The sequence below is a fragment of the Vidua macroura genome, unplaced genomic scaffold, assembly GCF_024509145.1.
Source record: "Vidua macroura isolate BioBank_ID:100142 unplaced genomic scaffold, ASM2450914v1 whyUn_scaffold_195, whole genome shotgun sequence".
Classification (NCBI taxonomy): Eukaryota; Metazoa; Chordata; class Aves; order Passeriformes; family Viduidae; genus Vidua; species Vidua macroura.
In genome coordinates this window covers 27,975-50,367 of record NW_026530577.1, presented here as the reverse complement: position 1 = coordinate 50,367, position 22,393 = coordinate 27,975, and the positions used below count along the sequence as shown (strand labels likewise).

General features: G+C 58.0%; 1 protein-coding gene across 1 annotated transcript in view; it reads left to right on the top strand.

Annotated features, from left to right (window-relative positions):
• Positions 1-20,852, top strand: part of LOC128802830 (polyunsaturated fatty acid lipoxygenase ALOX15B-like) — a 35,277-nt gene extending 14,425 nt beyond the window's left edge. The window contains exons 8-15 of the mRNA XM_053969412.1: positions 910-1,053; positions 6,936-7,139; positions 8,679-8,765; positions 11,402-11,571; positions 13,718-13,839; positions 14,498-14,598; positions 16,897-17,067; positions 19,185-20,852. Of these exons, the coding sequence (XP_053825387.1) occupies positions 910-1,053; positions 6,936-7,139; positions 8,679-8,765; positions 11,402-11,571; positions 13,718-13,839; positions 14,498-14,598; positions 16,897-17,067; positions 19,185-19,364 (1,179 nt within the window). The 3' untranslated portion in view covers positions 19,365-20,852. The remainder of the gene's footprint in view (positions 1-909; positions 1,054-6,935; positions 7,140-8,678; positions 8,766-11,401; positions 11,572-13,717; positions 13,840-14,497; positions 14,599-16,896; positions 17,068-19,184) is intronic.
• Positions 20,853-22,393: the final 1,541 nt, after the last annotated feature.

The following is a 22,393-nucleotide window of genomic DNA, read 5'->3' as shown; positions in this document are numbered from 1 at the left end:
CAAACTGGGGGTACCCCCCGTTTTTGGGGTCCCCCTGATTTTGGGGTTCCCCCCAGGCAGGGAACATCTACCTGGGGGATTATGGGGTGCTGGGATTTGGGGTTTTTCCCACAGATTTTAGGGTTTTTCTCCAGTATTTAGGGTTTTTTTAGGATTTGGGGGATCCCAAACTTGGGGTTCCCCCCGTTTTTGGGGTCCCCCGGATTTTGGGGTTCCCCCCAGGTCGGGAACATCTACCTGGGGGATTATGGGGTGCTGGGATTTGGGGTTTTTTTCTCCGAATTTGAGTTTTTTCTCCAATATTTAGGGTTTTTTTTAGGATTTGGGGGATCCCAAACTTGGGGTTCCCCCCGTTTTTGGGGTCCCCCTGATTTTGGGGTTCCCCCCAGGCAGGGAACATCTACCTGGGGGATTATGGGGTGCTGGGATTTGGGGTTTTTTCTCAGTATTTGAGTTTTTTTTCCAGGAATTTGGTTTTTTTTTCTCCAGTATTTAGGGTTTTTTTAGGATTTGGGGGATCCCAAACTGGGGGTACCCCCCGTTTTTGGGGTCCCCCTGATTTTGGGGTTCCCCCCAGGCAGGGAACATTTCTTGAGCCGATTATGGGGTGCTGGGATTTAGGGTTTTTTTCTCCGAATTTGAATTTTTTCTCCAATATTTAGGGTTTTTTTAGGATTTGGGGGATCCCAAACTTGGGGTACCCCCCGTTTTTGGGGTCCCCCTGATTTTGGGGTTCCCCCCAGGCAGGGAACATTTCTTGAGCCCATTATGGGGTGCTGGGATTTGGGGTTTTTTCTCCGAATTTGAGTTTTTTCTCCAATATTTAGGGTTTTTTTTAGGATTTGGGGGATCCCAAACTTGGGGTACCCCCCGTTTTTGGGGTCCCCCTGATTTTGGGGTTCCCCCCAGGCAGGGAACATCTACCTGGCCGATTATGGGGTGCTGCAGGGGCTCCCCACGGCGCTCATCGACGGCCGCCCCACCTTCGTGGCCGCCCCGCTCTGCCTGCTGCACCAGCGCCCCGACGGGGACCTGCTGCCCCTCGCCATCCAGGTGGGACCCCCCACCCCAAAACGGACCCCAAAAACCCCAAAAGGGACCCCAAAAACCCCAAAACGGACCCCAAAAACCCCAAAAGGGACCCCAAAAGATGAAAAATGGACCCCAAAAACCAACCCGGGCCCCAAAATCCCAAAACGGACCCCAAAAACCCCAAAAGGGACCCCAAAAGATGAAAAATGGACCCCAAAAACCAACCCGGGCCCCAAAATCCCAAAACGGACCCCGAAAACCCCAAAAGGGACCCCAAAAACCCCAAAACAGACCCCGAAACCCGAAAAATGAACCCAAAAACCAACCCGGGCCCCAAAATCCCAAAAACTGAAACAAAAACCCAAAAATGGATCCCAAAAACCAACCCGGAACCCAAAAACCCCAAAAGGGACCCCGAAACCTGAAAAATGGACCGCAAAAACCAACGCAGGCCCCAGAACCACAAAAAACGACCCCAAAACCCCAAAAATGGACCCCAAAAACCCACCCGGGCCCCAAAATCCCAGAAATGGACCCCAAAACCCAAAAATGGACCCCAAAAGCCCCAAAAGGGACCCCAAAAACCCCAAAACAGACCCCGAAACCTGAAAAATGGACCCAAAAACCAACCCGGGCCCCAAAATCCCAAAAATGGAAACAAAATCCCAAAACTGGACCCCAAAAACCCACCCGGGCCCCAAAATCCCAAAAACGGAAACAAAAACCCCAAAAATGGATCCCAAAAACCAACCCGGGCCCCAAAATCCCAAAACAGACCCCAAAATCCCCAAAAATGGAGCCCAAAAACCAACCCGGGCCCCAGAACCACAAAAACGGAAACAAAAACCCAAAAATGGACCCCAAAACCCCAAAATGGACCCCAAAACCCAAAACCGGAGCCCAAAACCCGAAAAATAGACCCCAAAAACCCACCCGGGCCCCAGAACCACAAAAACGGAAACAAAAAACCAAAAATGGAACCCAAAACCCCAAAATGGACCCCAAAAACCCACCCGGGCCCCAAAAACGGAAACAAAATCCCAAAAATGGACCCCAAAAACCCACCCGGGCCTCAAACCCCAAAAACTGATCCCAAAACCCCAAAAACCAACCCCAAAACCCTTTTGGGATTCCCCTGACGTTTTTTGGGTGCCCCTTTTGGGGTTCCCCTGATGGATTTTGGGTTCCCTTGATCCTTTTGGGGTTCCCCTGATGGATTTTGGGGTTCCCCTGATGGATTTTGGTTTCCCCTGACCCGTTTGGGTTTCCCTTTGGGGTTCCCCTGAGCGGATTCTCCTGTGGTTTTTTGGGTGCCCCTTTTGGGATTCTCCTGTGGATTTCAGGGTTCTCCTGAGGTTTTTGGGGTGCCCCTTTTGGGGTTCCCCTGATGGATTTTGGGGTTCCCTTGATCCTTTTGGGGTTCCCTTGACCCTTTTGGGGTTCCCCTGATGGATTTTGGGTTCCCTTGAGGGTTTTGGATTCCCCTGACCCGTTTGGGTTCCCAGTGACGATTTTGCGGGTGCCCCTTTTCGGATTCCCCTGACGTTTTTTGGGGTTCCCCTGATGGATTTTGGGGTTCCCCTGATGGATTTTGGGGTTCCCTTGACCCTTTTGGGGTTCCCCTGATGGATTTTGGGGTTCCCTTGAGGGTTTTGGTTTCCCCTGACCCGTTTGGGTTTCCCTTTGGGGTTCCCCTGAGCGGATTCTCCTGTGGTTTTTTGGGTGCCCCTTTTGGGATTCTCCTGTGGATTTCAGGGTTCTCCTGAGGTTTTTGGGGTGCCCCTTTTGGGATCCCCTGATGGATTTTGGGGTTCCCTTGACCCTTTTGGGGTTCCCCTGACGTTTTTGGATTTCCCCTGATGGATTTTGGGTTCCCTTGAGGGTTTTGGATTCCCCTGACCCTTTTGGGTTCCCAGTGATGATTTTGCGGGTGCCCCTTTTCGGATTCTCCTGTGGTTTTTTTGGGTGCCCCTTTTAGGTTTCCCTAATGGATTTTGGAGTGCCCCTGAGGTTTTTGGGGTGCCCTTTTTCGGGTTCCCCTGATGGATTTTGGTTTCCCCTGATGGATTTTGGGTTCCCTTGAGGGTTTTGGTTTCCCCTGACCCGTTTGGGTTTCCCTTTGGGGTTCCCCTGAGCGGATTCTCCTGTGGTTTTTTGGGTGCCCCTTTTGGGATCCCCTGATGGATTTTGGGTTCCCTTGATCCTTTTGGGTTCCCCTGATGGATTTTGGGGTTCCCTTGAGGGTTTTGGTTTCCCCTGACCCGTTTGTGTTTCCCTTTGGGGTTCTCCTTTTCGGATTCTCCTGACGTTTTTGGGGTTCCCCTGAGGTTTTTGGGGTGCCCCTTTTGGGGTTCCCCTGATGGATTTTGGGGTTCCCATGACCCTTTTGGGATCCCCTGACCCTTTCGGGTTTCCTCTGCCCTTTTGGGTTCCCAGTGACGATTTTGGGGGTGCCCCTTTTGGGATTCTCCTGTGGATTTCAGGGTTCTCCTGAGGTTTTTGGGGTGCCCCTTTTGGGATCCCCTGATGGATTTTGGGGTTCCCTTGACCCTTTTGGGGTTCCCCTGATGGATTTTGGGGTTCCCCTGATGGATTTTGGGTTCCCTTGAGGGTTTTGGATTCCCCTGACCCGTTTGGGTTCCCTGTGACGATTTTGCGGGTGCCCCTTTTCGGATTCTCCTGTGATTTTTTGGGTGCCCCTTTCGGGGTTCCCCTGACGTTTTTGGGGTTCCCCTGATGGATTTGGGGTTCCCTTGATCCTTTTGGGGTTCCCCTGATGGATTTTGGTTTCCCCTGACCCGTTTGTGTTTCCCTTTGGGGTTCCCCTGAGCGGATTCCCCTGAGGTTTTTTGGGTGCCCCTTTTCGGATTCCCCTGACGTTTTTGGGGTTCCCCTGATGGATTTTGGGTTCCCTTGAGGATTTTGGATTCCCCTGACCCTTTTGGGTTCCCAGTGACGATTTTGCGGGTGCCCCTTTTCGGATTCTCCTGACGTTTTTGGGGTTCCCCTGATGGATTTTGGGGTGCCCTTTTTGGGGTTCCCCTGACATTTTTGGGGTTCCCAGCTGTCGCAGGAGCCGGGCCCCGCTGCGCCGGTGTTGGTGCCGCAGGACCCGCCGTGGCTCTGGGCTCTGGCCAAGGCCTGGGCTCCCCTCACCCTTTTGGGGTTCCCCTGACGGTTTTTGGGGTTCCCCTGATGGATTTTGGGGTTCCCCTGATGGATTTGGGATCCCCTGACCCTTTTGGGTTTCCTCTGTCCGTTTGGGTTCCCAGTGACGATTTTGGGGGTGCCGCTTTTGGGATTCTCCTGTGGTTTTTTGGGTGCCCCTTTTAGGTTTCCCTAATGGATTTTGGGGTGCCCCTGAGGTTTTTGGGGTGCCCTTTTTGGGGTTCCCTTGACCCTTTTGGGGTTCCCCTGATGGATTTTGGGTTCCCTTGAGGGTTTTGGTTTCCCCTGACCCGTTTGGGTTTCCCTTTGGGGTTCCCCTGAGCGGATTCCCCTGACGTTTTTTGGGTGCCCCTTTTGGGATCCCCTGATGGATTTCGGGGTTCCCTTGATCCTTTTGGGGTTCCCCTGATGGTTTTTGGGGTTCCCCTGATGGTTTTGGGGTTCCCTTGATCCTTTTGGGGTTCCCCTGATGGATTTTGGTTTCCCCTGATGGATTTTGGGTTCCCTTGAGGGTTTTGGTTTCCCCTGACCCGTTTGGGTTTCCCTTTGGGGTTCCCCTGAGCGGATTCTCCTGTGGTTTTTTGGGTGCCCCTTTTGGGATTCCCCTGACGTTTTTGGGGTTCCCCTGATGGTTTTGGGGTTCCCCTGATGGATTTTGGGTTCCCTTGAGGGTTTTGGATTCCCCTGACCCGTTTGGGTTCCCAGTGACGATTTTGCGGGTGCCCCTTTTCGGATTCTCCTGTGATTTTTTGGGTGCCCCTTTTGGGATTCCCCTGACGTTTTTGGGGTTCCCCTGATGGATTTTGGGGTTCCCCTGATGGATTTTTGGGTTCCCTTTGAGGGTTTTGGTTTCCCCTGACCCATTTGTGTTTCCCTTTGGGGTTCCCCTGAGCGGATTCCCCTGAGGTTTTTTGGGTGCCCCTTTTCGGATTCCCCTGACGTTTTTGGGGTTCCCCTGACGGATTTTGGGGTGCCTTTTTTGGGGTTCCCCTGACATTTTTGGGGTCCCCAGCTCTCCCAGGAGCCGGGCCCCGCTGCGCCGGTGTTGGTGCCGCAGGACCCGCCGTGGCTCTGGGCTCTGGCCAAGGCCTGGGCTCTCCTCACCCTTTTGGGGTTCCCCTGACGTTTTTGGGGTTCCCCTGATGGATTTCGGGGTTCCCCTGATGGATTTGGGATCCCCTGACCCTTTTGGGTTTCCTCTGTCCGTTTGGGTTCCCAGTGACGATTTTGGGGGTGCCGCTTTTGGGATTCTCCTGTGGTTTTTTTGGGTGCCCCTTTTAGGTTTCCCTAATGGATTTTGGGGTTCCCCTGATGGATTTTGGGTTCCCCTTGTGGGTTTTGGTTTCCCCTGACCCGTTTGGGTTTCCCTTTGGGGTTCTCCTTTTCGGATTCTCCTGACGTTTTTGGGGTTCCCCTGAGGTTTTTGGGGTGCCCTTTTTGGGGTTCCCCTGACGTTTTTGGGGTGCCCTTTTGGGGTTCCCCTGATGGATTTTGGTTTCCCCTGACCCGTTTGGGTTCCCCTTTGGGGTTCTCCTTTTCGGATTCTCCTGACGTTTTTGGGGTTCCCCTGACGGATTTTGGGGTGCCTTTTTTGGGGTTCCCCTGACATTTTTGGGGTCCCCAGCTCTCCCAGGAGCCGGGCCCCGCTGCGCCGGTGTTGGTGCCGCAGGACCCGCCGTGGCTCTGGGCTCTGGCCAAGGCCTGGGCTCCCCTCACCCTTTTGGGGTTCCCCTGACGGTTTTTGGGGTTCCCCTGATGGATTTTGGGGTTCCTCTGATGGATTTGGGATCCCCTGACCCTTTTGGGTTTCCTCTGTCCGTTTGGGTTCCCAGTGACGATTTTGGGGGTGCCGCTTTTGGGATTCTCCTGTGGTTTTTTTGGGTGCCCCTTTTAGGTTTCCCTAATGGATTTTGGGGTGCCCCTGAGGTTTTTGGGGTGCCCTTTTTGGGGTTCCCTTGATGGATTTTGGTTTCCCCTGATGGATTTTGGGTTCCTTTGAGGGTTTTGGTTTCCCCTGACCCGTTTGTGTTTCCCTTTGGGGTTCCCCTGAGCGGATTCTCCTGTGGATTTTTGGGTGCCCCTTTTGGGTTTCCCCTGAGGTTTTTGGGGTTCCCCTGACGGATTTTGGGGTTCCCCTGATGGTTTTGGGGTTCCCCTGATGGATTTTGGGTTCCCTTGAGGGTTTTGGATTCCCCTGACCCGTTTGGGTTCCCAGTGACGATTTTGCGGGTGCCCCTTTTCGGATTCTCCTGTGATTTTTTGGGTGCCCCTTTTGGGATTCCCCTGACGTTTTTGGGGTTCCCCTGATGGATTTGGGGTTCCCTTGATCCTTTTGGGGTTCCCCTGATGGATTTTGGTTTCCCCTGATGGATTTTGGGTTCCCTTGAGGGTTTTGGTTTCCCCTGACCCGTTTGGGTTTCCCTTTGGGGTTCCCCTGAGCGGATTCTCCTGTGGTTTTTTGGGTGCCCCTTTTGGGATTCCCCTGACGTTTTTGGGGTTCCCCTGACGGATTTTGGGGTTCCCCTGACGGATTTTGGGGTTGCCCTGATGGATTTTGGGTTCCCTTGAGGGTTTTGGATTCCCCTGACCCTTTTGGGTTCCCAGTGACGATTTTGGGGGTGCCCCTTTTCGGATTCTCCTGTGATTTTTTGGGTGCCCCTTTTCGGATTCTCCTGTGGATTTTGGGGTTCCCCTGATGGATTTCGGGGTTCCCCTGACATTTTTGGGGTCCCCAGCTCTCCCAGGAGCCAGGCCCCGCTGCGCCGGTGTTCGTGCCGCAGGACCCGCCGTGGCTCTGGGCGCTGGCCAAGGCCTGGGTGCGCAGCGCCGAGTTCCAGGTGCACGAGGGGCTGACGCACCTGCTGCGGGCTCACCTGCTGGGAGAGGTGTTCGCCCTGGCCACGCTGCGCCAGCTGCCCCCCCAGCACCCCCTCTTCAAGGTAAAGTCCGGAAAAAAAAAATCCTAAATCCCCCCCAAAAAAAATCCCACCTCAAAAACTGAAATTGTTAAAAAAAATCCCAGCCCAAAAATCCAAATCCCGAAAAAAAAATCCCACCTCGAAAACTGAAATTGTTAAAAAAAATCCCAGTCCAAAAATCCAAATCCTGAAAAAAATCCTGGGGAAAAATCCCAAATCCCAAAAAAAAATCCCAGCCCAAAAATCCAAATCCTGAAAAAAATCCTGGGGAAAAATCCCACCTCAAAAACCCAAATTATAAAAAATCCTGGTCCAAAAAACCAAATCCCAAAAAAATCCCACCTCGAAAACCCAAATTATAAAAAATCCCAGCCCAAAAATCCAAATCCCGAAAAAAATCCTGGGGAAAAATCCCAAATCCCCAAAAAAATCCCAGCCCAAAAAATCCCGGTGCCCCCTCCCCATTTATCTCTGACCCCCCCCCGGTGCCCCCTCCCCATCTCCCGGTGCCCCCCCCCCCGTGCCCCCCAGCTCCTCGTGCCCCACACCCATTTCCCATTGCCCCCTCCCCATTTCCCGGTGCCCCCTCCCCATTTCCCGGTGCCCCCCTCCCCATTTCTCTGACCCCCCCGTGCCCCCCAGCTCCTCGTGCCCCACACCCATTTCCCATTGCCCCCTCCCCATTTCCCATTGCCCCCTCCCCATTTCTCTGACCCCCCCGGTGCCCCCTCCCCAATCTCACAGTGCCCCCCCTTGTGCCCCCCCCAGCTGCTCGTGCCCCACACCCGGTTCCCATTGCCCCCCCCCCATTTCCCCGTGCCCCCTCCCCATTTCTCTGACCCCCCCGGTGCCCCCTCCCCATTTATCTGACCCCCCCGTGTCCCCCCCAGCTGCTCATGCCCCACACCCGGTTCACGGTGCCCCCTCCCCATTTATCTCTGACCCCCCCCGTGCCCCCCCCAGCTCCTCGTGCCCCACACCCGGTTCCCATTGCCCCCCCCCCATTTCCCATTGCCCCCCTCCCCATTTCCCATTGCCCCCTCCCCATTTATCTCTGCCCCCCCCGTGCCCCCCCCAGCTGCTCGTGCCCCACACCCGGTTCCCATTGCCCCCTCCCCATTTCTCTGACCCCCCCGTGCCCCCCCCAGCTCCTCGTGCCCCACACCCGTTTCACGGTGCCCCCTCCCCATTTCTCTGACCCCCCCCGTGCCCCCCAGCTCCTCGTGCCCCACACCCGTTTCACGGTGCCCCCTCCCCATTTCTCTGACCCCCCCCGTGCCCCCCCCAGCTCCTCGTGCCCCACACCCGGTTCCCATTGCCCCCTCCCCATTTATCTGACCCCCCCGTGCCCCCCAGCTCCTCGTGCCCCACACCCGGTTCCCATTGCCCCCTCCCCATTTCCCATTGCCCCCTCCCCATTTCCCATTGCCCCCTCCCCATTTCTCTGACCCCCCCTGTGCCCCCCCCAGCTCCTCGTGCCCCACACCCGGTTCCCATTGCCCCCTCCCCATTTCCCATTGCCCCCTCCCCATTTATCTCTGCCCCCCCCGTGCCCCCCAGCTCCTCGTGCCCCACACCCGCTTCACGGTGCAGATCGGGGTCCTCGCCCGGCGCTTCCTGCTCAACCCCGGGGGGGTCTTCGACCGGGTGAGGGGGGGGGGGGGCTTCAGTGGGGTCGGGGGGCTTCTATAGGGTAAGGGGGGGGGCAGCAGGGTCTGGGAGGGGTCTGGGGGGGTCTGGGGGCTTCTATAGGGTCTGGGGGGAGCACCGGGGGGGGCTGCAGTGGGGTCTGGGGGCTTCTGTAGGGTGGGGGGGGGGGCACCGGGGGTCTGGGAGGGGTCTGGGGGTTACGGGGGGGGCACCGGGGGGGCTTCAGTGGGGTCTGTCCCCGCGGTGTCCCCAATGTCCCCTCGGTGTCCCCAGGCGGTGGCGCTGCCCCGGCGGCGGCTGCTGGCAGGGAAGGGGCGGGATTTGGGTGGAAATTGCGGGATTTTGGGTTGGAATTGGGGGATTTTGGGTGGAAATGTCGGGATTTCGGCGGGATTTGAGCGGGAATTTCGGGATCGGGGGTGGCACTGCCGTGTCCCCGCGATGTCCCCCTCGATGTCCCCAATGTCCCCTCGGTGTCCCCAGGCGGTGGCGCTGCCCCGGCGGGCGCTGCTGGATGTGCTGGGGCGGGATTTGGGTGGAAATTGCGGGATTTGGGTGGAAATGTTGGGATTTTGGGTGGAAATTTCGGGATTTTTGGGGATCGGGGGTGGCACTGCCGTGTCCCTTCAATGTCCCCCGCGATGTCCCCAATGTCCCCTCGGTGTCCCCAGGCGGTGGCGCTGGGCCGGTCCCCACTGCTGGATGTGCTGGGGCGGGATTTGGGTGGAAATTTCGGGATTTCGGTGGAAATGTCGGGATTTTGGCGGGATTTGAGCGGGAATTTCGGGATCGGGGGTGGCACTGCCGTGTCCCCCGCGATGTCCCCAATGTCCCCTCGGTGTCCCCAGGCGGTGGCGCTGCCCCGGCGGGCACTGCTGGATGTGCTGGGGCGGGATTTGGGTGGAAATTTCGGGATTTGGGGTGGAAATTTCAGGATTTTGGGGGATCGGGGGTGGCACTGCCGTGTCCCCCGCGATGTCCCCTCGGTGTCCCCAATGTCCCCTCGGTGTCCCCAGGCGGTGGCGCTGGCCCGGCGGGGGCTGCTGGCACCGATGGGGCGGGATTTGGGTGGAAACGTTGGGATTTTGGGTGGAAATTGCGGGATTTTGGGTGGAAATTTCGGGATTTTGGGGGATCGGGGGTGGCACTGCCGTGTCCCTTCAATGTCCCCGCGGTGTCCCCAATGTCCCCTCGGTGTCCCCAGGCGGTGGCGCTGGCCCGGTCCCCACTGCTGGATGTGCTGGGGCGGGATTTGGGTGGAAATTTCGGGATTTTGGGTTGGAATTTCGGGATTTCGGCGGGATTTGAGCGGGAATTTCGGGATTTTGGGTGGCACTGCCGTGTCCCCGCGATGTCCCCAAATGTCCCCAATGTCCCCTCGGTGTCCCCAATGTCCCCTCGGTGTCCCCAGGCGGGCGCTGCGGGCACCGATGGGGCGGGATTTGGGTGGAAATTGCGGGATTTGGGGTGGAAATTGCGGGATTTTGGGTGGAAATTTCGGGATTTTGGGGGATCGGGGGTGGCACTGCCGTGTCCCCGCGATGTCCCCAATGTCCCCTCGGTGTCCCCAGGCGGTGGCGCTGGGCAGGCGGGGGCTGCTGGATGTGCTGGGGCGGGATTTGGGTGGAAATTTCGGGATTTTGGGTTGGAATTTCGGGATTTCGGCGGGATTTGAGCGGGAATTTCGGGATCGGGGGTGGCACTGCCATGTCCCCGCGATGTCCCCAAATGTCCCCAATGTCCCCTCGGTGTCCCCAGGCGGTGGCGCTGCCCCGGCGGCGGCTGCCGGCACCGATGGGGCGGGATTTGGGTGGAAATGTCGGGATTTTGGGTGGAAATTTCGGGATTTTGGGGGATCGGGGGTGGCACTGCCGTGTCCCCTCGATGTCCCCAATGTCCCCTCGGTGTCCCCAGGCGGTGGCGCTGCCCCGGCGGCGGCTGCCGGCACCGATGGGGCGAGATTTGGGTGGAAATGTTGGGATTTTGGGTGGAAATTTCGGGATTTTGGGTGGAAATTTCGGGATTTTGGGGGATTGGGGGTGGCACTGCCGTGTCCCCGCGATGTCCCCGCGATGTCCCCAATGTTCCCTCGGTGTCCCCAGGCGGTGGCGCTGGCCCGGCGGGCACTGCTGGATGTGCTGGGGCGGGATTTGGGTGGAAATTGCGGGATTTGGGTGGAAATTTCGGGATTTCGGCGGGATTTGAGCGGGAATTTCGGGATTGGGGGTGGCACTGCCGTGTCCCCGCGATGTCCCCGCGATGTCCCCAATGTCCCCTCGGTGTCCCCAGGCGGTGGCGCTGCCCCGGCGGGGGCTGCCGGCACCGATGGGGCGGGATTTGGGTGGAAATTGCGGGATTTTGGGTTGGAATTTCGGGATTTTGGGTGGAAATTTCAGGATTTTGGGGGATCGGGGGTGGCACTGCCGTGTCCCCGCGATGTCCCCTCGGTGTCCCCAGTGTCCCCTCGGTGTCCCCAGGCGGTGGCGCTGGCCCGGCGGGGGCTGCCGGCACCGATGGGGCGGGATTTGGGTGGAAATTGCGGGATTTTGGGTGGAAATGTCGGGATTTTTGGGGATCGGGGGTGGCACTGCCGTGTCCCCTCGATGTCCCCAATGTCCCCTCGGTGTCCCCAGGCGGTGGCGCTGGGCAGGCGGGGGCTGCTGGCGCTGGTGGCGCGGGGGCTGCGGGCGCTGCGCTGGCGCTCGCTGGTGCTGCCGCGGGACCTGCGACACCGCGGGGTGGCGGCCACCAAGCGCCACCACTTCGGCTGCGACGCCACCAAGGTGTGGCGGGCCATCCGCAGGTGGGGACAGTGGCCCCCGAGTGTCCCCAAATGTCCCCCGAGTGTCCCCAAATGTCCCCCGAATGTCCCCGATGTGTTAACCCCCACAATGTCCCCAATGTCCCCAATGTCACCAAATGTCCCCAATGTCCCCTGGCTGTCACCGATGTCCCCAATCCCCCCAAATGTCCCCCAATCCCCAAATGTCCCCAAATGTCCCCAAATGTCCCCTCTGTCCCAGGTTTGTGTCCCAGCTCCTGGCTCTCTATTACCCGTTAATGTCCCCAAATGTCCCCAAATGTCCCCAAATGTCCCAGGTTTGTCTCTGCCCTCCTGGCTCTCTATTACCCGTTAATGTCCCCAAATGTCCCCAAATGTCCCCAAATGTCCCAGGTTTGTGTCCCAGCTCCTGGCTCTCTATTACCCGTTAATGTCCCCGTTAATGTCCCCATTAATGTCCCCAAATGTCCCCTCTGATGTCCCCAAATGTCCCAGGTTTGTCTCTGCCCTCCTGGCTCTCTATTACCCGTTAATGTCCCCAAATGTCCCCAAATGTCCCCAAATGTCCCCAAATGTCCCCTCTGTCCCAGGTTTGTGTCCCAGCTCCTGGCTCTCTATTACCTGTTAATGTCCCCATTGATGTCCCCAAATGTCCCCAAATGTCCCAGGTTTGTCTCTGCCCTCCTGGCTCTCTATTACCCGTTAATGTCCCCATTAATGTCCCCAAATGTCCCCAAATGTCCCCAAATGTCCCCAATGTCCCCAAATGTCCCCATTAATGTCCCCAAATGTCCCCAAATGTCCCAGGTTTGTCTCTGCCCTCCTGGCTCTCTATTACCCGTCAATGTCCCCATTGATGTCCCCAAATGTCCCCAAATGTCCCCAATGTCCCAAATGTCCCCAAATGTCCCCAAATGTCCCCAATGTCCCCAAATGTCCCAGGTTTGTGTCCCAGCTCCTGGCTCTCTATTACCCGTTAATGTCCCCATTAATGTCCCCAAATGTCCCCTCTGATGTCCCAGGTTTGTCTCTGCCCTCCTGGCTCTCTATTACCCGTTAATGTCCCCAAATGTCCCCAATGTCCCCAAATGTCCCCAAATGCCCCAGGTTTGTCTCTGCCCTCCTGGCTCTCTATTACCCGTTAATGTCCCCATTGATGTCCCCAAATGTCCCCATTAATGTCCCCAATGTCCCCAAATGTCCCCAATGTCCCCTCTGTCCCAGGTTTGTGTCCCAGCTCCTGGCTCTCTATTACCCGTTAATGTCCCCATTAATGTCCCCATTAATGTCCCCATTAATGTCCCCAAATGTCCCCAATGTCCCCAAATGTCCCAGGTTTGTCTCTGCCCTCCTGGCTCTCTATTACCCGTTAATGTCCCCATTGATGTCCCCATTAATGTCCCCCAATGTCCCCAAATGTCCCCTCTGTCCCAGGTTTGTCACCCAGCTCCTGGCTCTCTATTACCCGTTAATGTCCCCATTAATGTCCCCAAATGTCCCCAATGTCCCCTCTGTCCCAGGTTTGTGTCCCAGCTCCTGGCTCTCTATTACCCGTTAATGTCCCCAAATGTCCCCATTGATGTCCCCAAATGTCCCCAAATGTCCCAAATGTCCCCAAATGCCCCAGGTTTGTCTCTGCCCTCCTGGCTCTCTATTACCCGTTAATGTCCCCATTAATGTCCCCAAATGTCCCCAAATGTCCCAGGTTTGTGTCCCAGCTCCTGGCTCTCTATTACCCGTTAATGTCCCCAAATGTCCCCAAATGTCCCCAAATGTCCCCTCTGATGTCCCAGGTTTGTGTCCCAGCTCCTGGCTCTCTATTACCCGTTAATGTCCCCAAATGTCCCCAAATGTCCCCAAATGTCCCCAATGTCCCAGGTTTGTCACCCAGCTCCTGGCTCTCTATTACCCGTTAATGTCCCCAAATGTCCCCAAATGTCCCCATTAATGTCCCCCAATGTCCCCTCTGATGTCCCAGGTTCGTGTCCCAGCTCCTGGTTCTCTATTACCCATTAATGTCCCCAAATGTCCCCAAATGTCCCCAAATGTCCCCAAATGTCCCCTCTGTCCCAGGTTTGTCTCTGCCCTCCTGGCTCTCTATTACCCGTTAATGTCCCCAAATGTCCCCAAATGTCCCCAAATGTCCCAAATGTCCCCTCTGTCCCAGGTTTGTGTCCCAGCTCCTGGCTCTCTATTACCCGTCCGACGGCGCCGTCCGGGAGGACCCCGAGCTCCAGGCCTGGGTGGGAGAAATCTTCACCAGGGGCTTCCTGGGCAGGAGGAGCTCAGGTGAGCTCAGGTGGGACAGGTGGGGACAGGTGAGGGACAGGTGGGGACAGGTGGGACAGGTGGGACAGGTGGGACAGGTGGGACAGGTGAGCTCAGGTGGGGACAGGTGGGGACAGGTGGGACAGGTGGGGACAGGTGGGACAGGTGGGACAGGTGACCCCTCAGGTGGGCACAGGTGGCCCCAGGTGCCCCCAGGTGGGCTCAGGTGAGCTCAGGTGACCCCTCAGGTGCCCCCAGGTGGGCTCAGGTTGGCGGGGGGGGCACAGGTGGGCACAGGTGACCCCTCAGGTGGGACAGGTGGGCTCAGGTGGGCACAGGTGACCCCTCAGGTGGGCTCAGGTGAGCTCAGGTGACCCCTCAGGTGCCCCCAGGTGGGCTCAGGTTGGCATGGGGGGGCACAGGTGGGCACAGGTGACCCCTCAGGTGGGCACAGGTGGGCACAGGTGGGCACAGGTGAACCCCTCGGGTGGGCTCAGGTGACTCCTCAGGTGGGCACAGGTGGCCCCAGGTGGGCTCAGGTGAGCTCAGGTGACCCCTCAGGTGCCCCCAGGTGGGCTCAGGTTGGCATGGGGGGGCACAGGTGGGCACAGGTGAGCTCAGGTGGGCACAGGTGGCCCCAGGTGGGCACAGGTGAGCCCAGGTGCCCCCGTGCCCCCAGGGGTGCCCTCCCGCCTGGACTCCGTGCGCGGCCTCGTCACCTTCGTCACCACGGTCATCTACACCTGCTCCGCCCACCACGCGGCCACCAACAGCGGCCAGGTGACCACTGAGCCCTGAGTGACCACTGACCCCCCCTGAGTGACCACTGAGCCCTGAGTGACCACTGACCGCTGACCGCTGACCCTCAGTGACCACTGAGCCCTGAGTGACCACTGACCGCTGACCGCTGACCCTCAGTGACCACTGAGCCCTGAGTGACCACTGACCCCCCCTGAGTGACCACTGAGCCCTGAGTGACCACTGACCCCCCCTGAGTGACCACTGAGCCCTGAGTGACCACTGACCCCCCCTGAGTGACCACTGAGCCCTGAGTGACCACTGAGCCCCGAGTGACCACTGAGCCCCGAGTGACCACTGACCGCTGACCGCTGACCCTCTGACCACTGAGCCCTGAGTGACCACTGACCCCCCCTGAGTGACCACTGACCCCCCCTGAGTGACCACTGACCCTCAGTGACCACTGACCCCTGAGTGACCACTGACCACTGACCACTGACCCCCCAGTGACCCCCCGAGTGACCACTGACCCCTGAGTGACCACTGACCCCAGTGACCACTGACCCCTGAGTGACCACTGACCACTTCTGAGTGACCACTGACCCCCGGTGACCACTGACCCCTGAGTGACCACTGACCGCTGACCACTGACCCCCCCTGAGTGACCACTGACCCCCCTGACTGACCACTGCCCGCTGCCCCCGGGGCTGTTTTGGGGCGCTGGGGGGATTTCGGGGGGGGTTCAGGGGGGTCTCAGCTGCTCCTGGGGGGTCTCTGGGATTTCGGGGTCTCTCCCCCCCCCATTTTCGGGCTCTCTCTCTGACACTTTTGGGGTCTCTCCCCCCCCCCATTTTTGCGGTCTCTCTCCCCCATTTTCTCGCTCTCTCTCTGACATTTTGGGGTCTCTCCCCCCCCATTTTCGGGGTCTCTCCCCCCTCATTTTCGGGGTCTCTCTCTGACGTTTTCGGGGTCTCTCCCCCCGTTTTGGGGTGTCTCTGACGTTTTGGGGGTCTCTCCCCCATTTTCGGGGTCTCTCCGCCCCATTTTTGGGGTTTCTCTCCCTCCCGTTTTGGGGTGTCTCTGACGTTTTTGGGGTCTCTCCCCCCCCATTTTCGGGGTCTCTCTGCCCCATTTTTGGGGTCTCTGACATTTTCGGGGTCTCTCCCCCCGTTTTGGGCTCTCTCTCTGACGTTTTTGGGGTGTCTCCCCCATTTTCTCGCTCTCTCTCTGACATTTTGGGGTCTCTCCCCCTCCATTTTCGGGGTCTCTCTCCCCCATTTTCGGGGTCTCTCTGCCCCATTTTGGGGTCTCCCCCCGTTTTGGGGTCTCTCTGCCCCATTTTCGGGCTCTCTCTCTGACACTTTTGGGGTCTCTCCCCCCCCCATTTTTGGGGTCTCCCCCCCCCCCATTTTCGGGCTCTCTCTCTGACATTTTGGGGTCTCTCCCCCCCCCATTTTTGGGGTCTCTCCCCCCTCATTTTCGGGGTCTCTCTCTGACATTTTCGGGGTCTCTCCCCCCGTTTTGGGGTCTCTCTCTGACATTTTTGGGGTCTCTCTCCCCCATTTTCGGGCTCCCTCTGTGACACTTTTGGGCTCTCTCTCTGACACTTTTGGGGTCTCTCCCCCCATTTTGGGGTCTCTCCCCCCCCATTTTTGGGGTCTCTCCCCCTCCATTTTTGCGCTCTCTCTCTGACATTTTCGGGGTCTCTCCCCCCCCATTTTTGGGATCTCTCCCCCGTTTTGGGCTCTCTCTGCCCCATTTTTGGGGTCTCTCTCTGACACTTTTGGGGTCTCTCCCCCCCCATTTTCGGGGTCTCTCTCCCCCATTTTTGGGGTCTCTCTCTGACATTTTCGGGGTCTCTCCCCCCGTTTTGGGGTCTCTCTGCCCCATTTTCGGGGTCTCTCCCCCCGTTTTGGGCTCTCTCTCTGACATTTTTGGGGTCTCTCTGCCCCATTTTCTCGCTCTCTGACGTTTTTGGGGTCTCTCCCCCATTTTCGCGCTCTCTCTCTAACATTTTGGGGTCTCTCCCCCCCCATTTTCGGGGTCTCTCCCCCCGTTTTGGGCTCTCTCTCTGACATTTTCGGGGTCTCTCTCTGACACTTTTGGGGTCTCTCCCCCATTTTCGGGGTCTCTCCCCCGTTTTGGGGTCTCTCTGCCCCATTTTCGGGCTCTCTCTCTGACATTTTTGGGTCTCTCCCCCCCCATTTTCGGGGTCTCTCCCCCCGTTTTGGGGTCTCTCCCCCATTTTCTCGCTCTCTCTCTGACATTTTTTGGGTCTCTCTCCCCCATTTTCGGGGTCTCTCCCCCCGTTTTTGGGGTCCCTCTGCTCTGGGGGCTCAGTTTGAGCTGTCGGCGTTCCCCCCGAACGCCCCCGCCGCCATGCGGGAGCCCCCTCCCCGCTCCAAGGCCGCGCTGAGCGAGCAGGATTTCCTGGCGGCGCTGCCGGCCATGAACACCACGGCCACGGTGCTGGCCGTGCTCTGGGTGCTGAGGAACGAGCCCATGGACATGGTGAGACCCCTCCCCAAATTTACTGACACCCCCCGAGACCCCAACCCAAATTTACCGACCCCAAACCCACCCAAAACCCGCCCAAAACCAACCCAAAACAACCCAAACCCAACCCTGGTCATGCTCTGGGTGCTGAGGAACGAGCCCATGGACATGGTGAGACCCCTCCCCAAATTTACTGACACCCCCCGGGACCCCAACCCAAATTTACCCACCCCAAACCCACCCAAACCCACCCAAAACCCACCCAAAACCAACCCAAAACAACCCAAACCCAACCCTGGCCGTGCTCTGGGTGTGAGGAACGAGCCCATGGACGTGGTGAGACCCCTCCCCAAATTTACTGACACCCCCTGAGACCCCAACCCAAATTTACCGACCCTAAACCCACCCAAACCCACCCAAAACCCACCCAAACCAACCCAAAACAACCCAAACCCAACCCAAACCCAACCCTGGCCGTGCTCTGGGTGCTGAGGAACGAGCCCATGGACATGGTGAGACCCCTCCCCAAATTTACTGACACCCCCCGGGACCCCAACCCAAATTTACCGACCCCAAACCCACCCAAAATAACACAAAACCCGCCCAAAACAACCCAAAACCAACCCCCTGAGACCCCCAAACACACCCCTGACCCCCAGTGCCCCCAGTGCTCCCAGTTCCCCCAGTTCCCCCATTCCCCCAGTGCTCCCAGTGCTCCCAGTGCTCCCAGTATCCCCATTACCCATTCCCCCAGTGCTCCCAGTGCTCCCGGTGCTCCCAGTTCTCCCAGTGCTCCCAGTATCCCCATTCTCCCAGTGCTCCCAGTGCTCCCAGTATCCCCATTCCCATTCCCCCAGTGCTCCCAGTTCCCCCAGTTCCCTCTGCAGTTCCCCCAGTGCTCCCAGTGCTCCCAGTATCCCCATTACCCATTCCCCCAGTGCTCCCAGTGCTCCCAGTATCCCCATTCCCCCAGTGCTCCCAGTATCCCCAGTAACCCCAGTTTCCCTCCGCAGCGCCCGCTCGGGCACTACCCCAGTGCTCCCAGTGCTCCCAGTTCCCCCAGTGCTCCCAGTTCTCCCAGTAACCCCAGTTTCCTGCAGCGCCCGCTCGGGCACTACCCCAGTGCTCCCAGTGCTCCCAGTTCCCCCAGTGCTCCCAGTGCTCCCAGTGACCCCATTACCCATGCCCCCAGTGCTCCCAGTGCTCCCAGTGCTCCCAGTGCTCCCAGTATCCCCATTCCCCCAGTTCCCCCAGTGCTCCCAGTGCTCCCAGTATCCCCAGTAACCCCAGTTTCCTGCAGCGCCCGCTCGGGCACTACCCCAGTGCTCCCAGTGCTCCCAGTGACCCCATTACCCATGCCCCCAGTGCTCCCAGTTCCCCCAGTGCTCCCAGTGCTCCCAGTTCCCCCAGTGCTCCCAGTGCTCCCAGTGCTCCCAGTATCCCCATTCTCCCAGTGCTCCCAGTTCTCCCAGTGCTCCCAGTATCCCCATTACCCATTCCCCCAGTGCTCCCAGTGCTCCCAGTATCCCCAGTGCTCCCAGTGCTCCCAGTATCCCCATTCCCCCAGTTCTCCCAGTATCCCCAGTAACCCCAGTTTCCTGCAGCGCCCGCTCGGGCACTACCCCAGTGCTCCCAGTGCTCCCAGTGCTCCCAGTATCCCCATTCTCCCAGTGCTCCCAGTTCCCCCAGTGCTCCCAGTGCTCCCAGTGCTCCCAGTGCTCCCAGTATCCCCATTCCCCCGGTGCTCCCAGTGCTCCCAGTTCTCCCAGTAACCCCAGTTTCCTGCAGCGCCCGCTCGGGCACTACCCCAGTGCTCCCAGTGCTCCCAGTATCCCCATTCCCCCAGTGCTCCCAGTGCTCCCAGTATCCCCAGTAACCCCAGTTTCCCTGTGCAGCGCCCGCTTGGGCACTACCCCAGTGCTCCCAGTGCTCCCAGTGCTCCCAGTGCTCCCAGTGCTCCCAGTATCCCCATTCCCCCAGTGCTCCCAGTATCCCCATTCTCCCAGTGCTCCCAGTTCCCCCAGTGCTCCCAGTGCTCCCAGTGCTCCCAGTGCTCCCAGTGCTCCCAGTATCCCCATTCCCCCGGTGCTCCCAGTGCTCCCAGTTCTCCCAGTAACCCCAGTTTCCTGCAGCGCCCGCTCGGGCACTACCCCGACCGTCACTTCACCGAGGCTCCCGCCCGGCGCCTGATCCGGCGCTTCCGGCGCCGCCTGCGCCGAATCTCCCGGGAGATCCGGGCCCGGAACGCGACGCTGGAGAGACCCTACCCCTACCTGGACCCCGAGAACATCGAGAACAGCGTGGCCATCTGAGAAACAACCAAAAACAGCCCAAAAACAGCCCAAAACAGCCCAAAAATAGCCCAAAAACAGCCCCAAAACAGCCAAAAAACAGCCCAAAAACAGCCCCAAAAACAGCCCAAAAACAGCCCCAAAAACAGCCAAAAAACAGCCCAAAAACAGCCCAAAAAACAGCCCAAAAACAGACCAAAAACAGCCCAAAAAACAGCCCAAAAACAGACCAAAAACAGCCCAAAAACAGCCCCAAAACAGCCCCAAAAATACCCAAAACCAGACCAAAAACAGCTGAAAAATATCCCCAAAATTATCCCCAAAAATGCCCCTACCTGGACCCCGAGAACATCGAGAACAGCGTGGCCATCTGAAACACAACCAAAATACCCCAAAAAACAGCCAAAAATATCACAAAATAATCCCAAATAATCCCCAAAATATCCCAAAACCAGCCCAAAAATATCCCTAAAAATATGCCAAAAACACACAAAAATTATCCCAAAAAATATCTCAAAATACCCCAAAATACCCAAAAAAATACCCCAAAATAGCCCAAAATATCCCAAAAAAACCCAAAATCCCCCAAAATTGACCCCAGGCTCGAGACCAGCGTGGCCACATTGGGGGGGAGGTTCCCAGTATGGCACTGGTCTGAACTGGGAGCCGTTACTGGTCTGAACTGGGAGCTGTTACTGGTCTGAACTGGGGGCTGTTACTGGTTTGTACTGGTGTGTACTGGGGGCTGTTACTGGTTTATACTGGGAGCTGTTACTGGTCTGTACTGGTCTGTACTGGTGTGCACTGGGGGCTGTTACTGGTTTGTACTGGGAGCTGTGACCGGTGTGTACTGGGGGCTGTTACTGGTCTGAACTGGGAGCTGTTACTGGTTTATACTGGGAGCCATGACCGCTGTGTACTGGTCTGAACTGGTGTGTACTGGGAGCTGTTACTGGTCTATACTGGGGGCTGTTACTGGTCTGTACTGGGAGCTGTTACTGGTCTATACTGGGAGCTGTTACTGGTCTGTACTGGGAGCTGTTACTGGTGTGTACTGGTTTATACTGGGAGCTGTTACTGGTCTATACTGGGAGCTGTTACTGGTCTGTACTGGGAGCTGTTACTGGTCTATACTGGGAGCTGTTACTGGTCTGTACTGGGAGCTGTTACTGGTGTGTACTGGTTTATACTGGGAGCTGTTACTGGTCTGTACTGGGAGCTGTTACTGGTCTGTACTGGGAGCTGTTACTGGTGTGTACTGGTTTATACTGGGAGCTGTTACTGGTCTATACTGGGAGCTGTTACTGGTCTGTACTGGGAGCTGTTACTGGTGTGTACTGGTCTGTACTGGGAGCTGTTACTGGTCTGTACTGGGAGCTGTTACTGGTCTATACTGGGAGCTGTTACTGGTCTGTACTGGGAGCTGTTACTGGTGTGTACTGGTTTATACTGGGAGCTGTTACTGGTTTATACTGGAGCCTTACTGGTGTCAATAAAGGTGTCGCTGGAGCAGTGTCTGTGTGGGGGAAGGGCATACTGGGCATACTGGGCATACTGGGCATACTGGGCATACTGGTTTGTACTGGGCGGAGGTGGGACACACCCAGTGGAGGAACTGGGGTGAACTGGGATGGACTGGGAATGGAACTGGGGTTAACTGGGATGGGCTGGGATGAAACTGAGGTGAACTGGGGTGGAACTGGGGTTAACTGGGATGGACTGGGGCAGGGTTCAGACCCAGTGTTGCAACTGGGATGGACTGGGATGAAACTGGGGTGAACTGGGATGGAACTGGGGTTAACTGGGATGAAACTGGGATGGAACTGGGGCAAGGCCCAGTCCCAGTGTCGCAACTGGGATGAAACTGGGGTTAACTGGGATGGAACTGGGGTTAACTGGAATGCAACTGGGGTGGAACTGGGGTGGAACTGGAATGCAACTGGGGCAAGGCCCAGTCCCAGTGTCGCAACTGGGATGAACTGGGACAAACTGGGATGGGAACTGGGGCGGGGCCCAGCTCTGTTGGGTGAACTGGAATGGAACTGGGATAGAACTGGGATGGAACTGGGGGGAACTGGGGGGAACTGGGGGGAACTGGGATGGGGGGCAGCCTCAGTGGGCAAACTGGGATGAACTGGGATGGAACTGGGACGAACTGGGATGGAACTGGGGCAAGGCCCAGTCCCAGTGTCGCAACTGGGATGAAACTGGGGTTAACTGGGATGAAACTGGGGTGGAACTGGGGTGGAACTGGGGTGGAACTGGGATGGACTGGAATGCAACTGGGGCAAGGCCCATTCCCAGTGTTGCAACTGGGATGGACTGGGATGAACTGGGATGAACTGGGGTGGGGCCCAGCCCCAATGTCGTAACTGGGATGAACTGGGATGGAACTGGGACAAACTGGGATGAACTGGGACAAACTGGGATGGAGCTGGGATGGGGCTCAGCTCCAGTGTCGTAACTGGGACAAACTGGGATGAACTGGGATGAACTGGGATGAACTGGGATGGGGGGCAGCCCCAGTGTCGTAACTGGGATGAACTGGGGTGGAACTGGGACGAACTGGGATGAACTGGGATGAACTGGGGCGTAACTGGTGCGGGGGTGGCTGAGGCCGGCAGGGCTGGAACTGGTCTGACTGGGACCACTGGTGGAACTGGGAGGGAACTGGGAGGGACTGGGAGGGACTGGGAGGGACTGGGAGGGAACTGGGGCCAGGAGTGCCCCGACCGGCCGGACTGGGACGGACTGGGAGAAACTGGGAGGGACTGGGAGAAACTGGGAGGGACTGGGAGAAACTGGGAGGGACTGGGAGAAACTGGGAGGGACTGGGAGGGAACTGGGAGGGAACTGGGCGGGGACTGGGAGAAACTGGGAGGGACTGGGAGGGAACTGGGCGGGGACTGGGCGGGGACTGGGAGGAACTGGGAGGAACTGGGAGGAACTGGGAAGAACTGGGCGGGGACTGGGACGGACTGGGAGGAACTGGGAGGAACTGGGAGCGCTGGGAGCGCTGGGAGCCCTTACTGGGAGCACTGGGAGCGGCA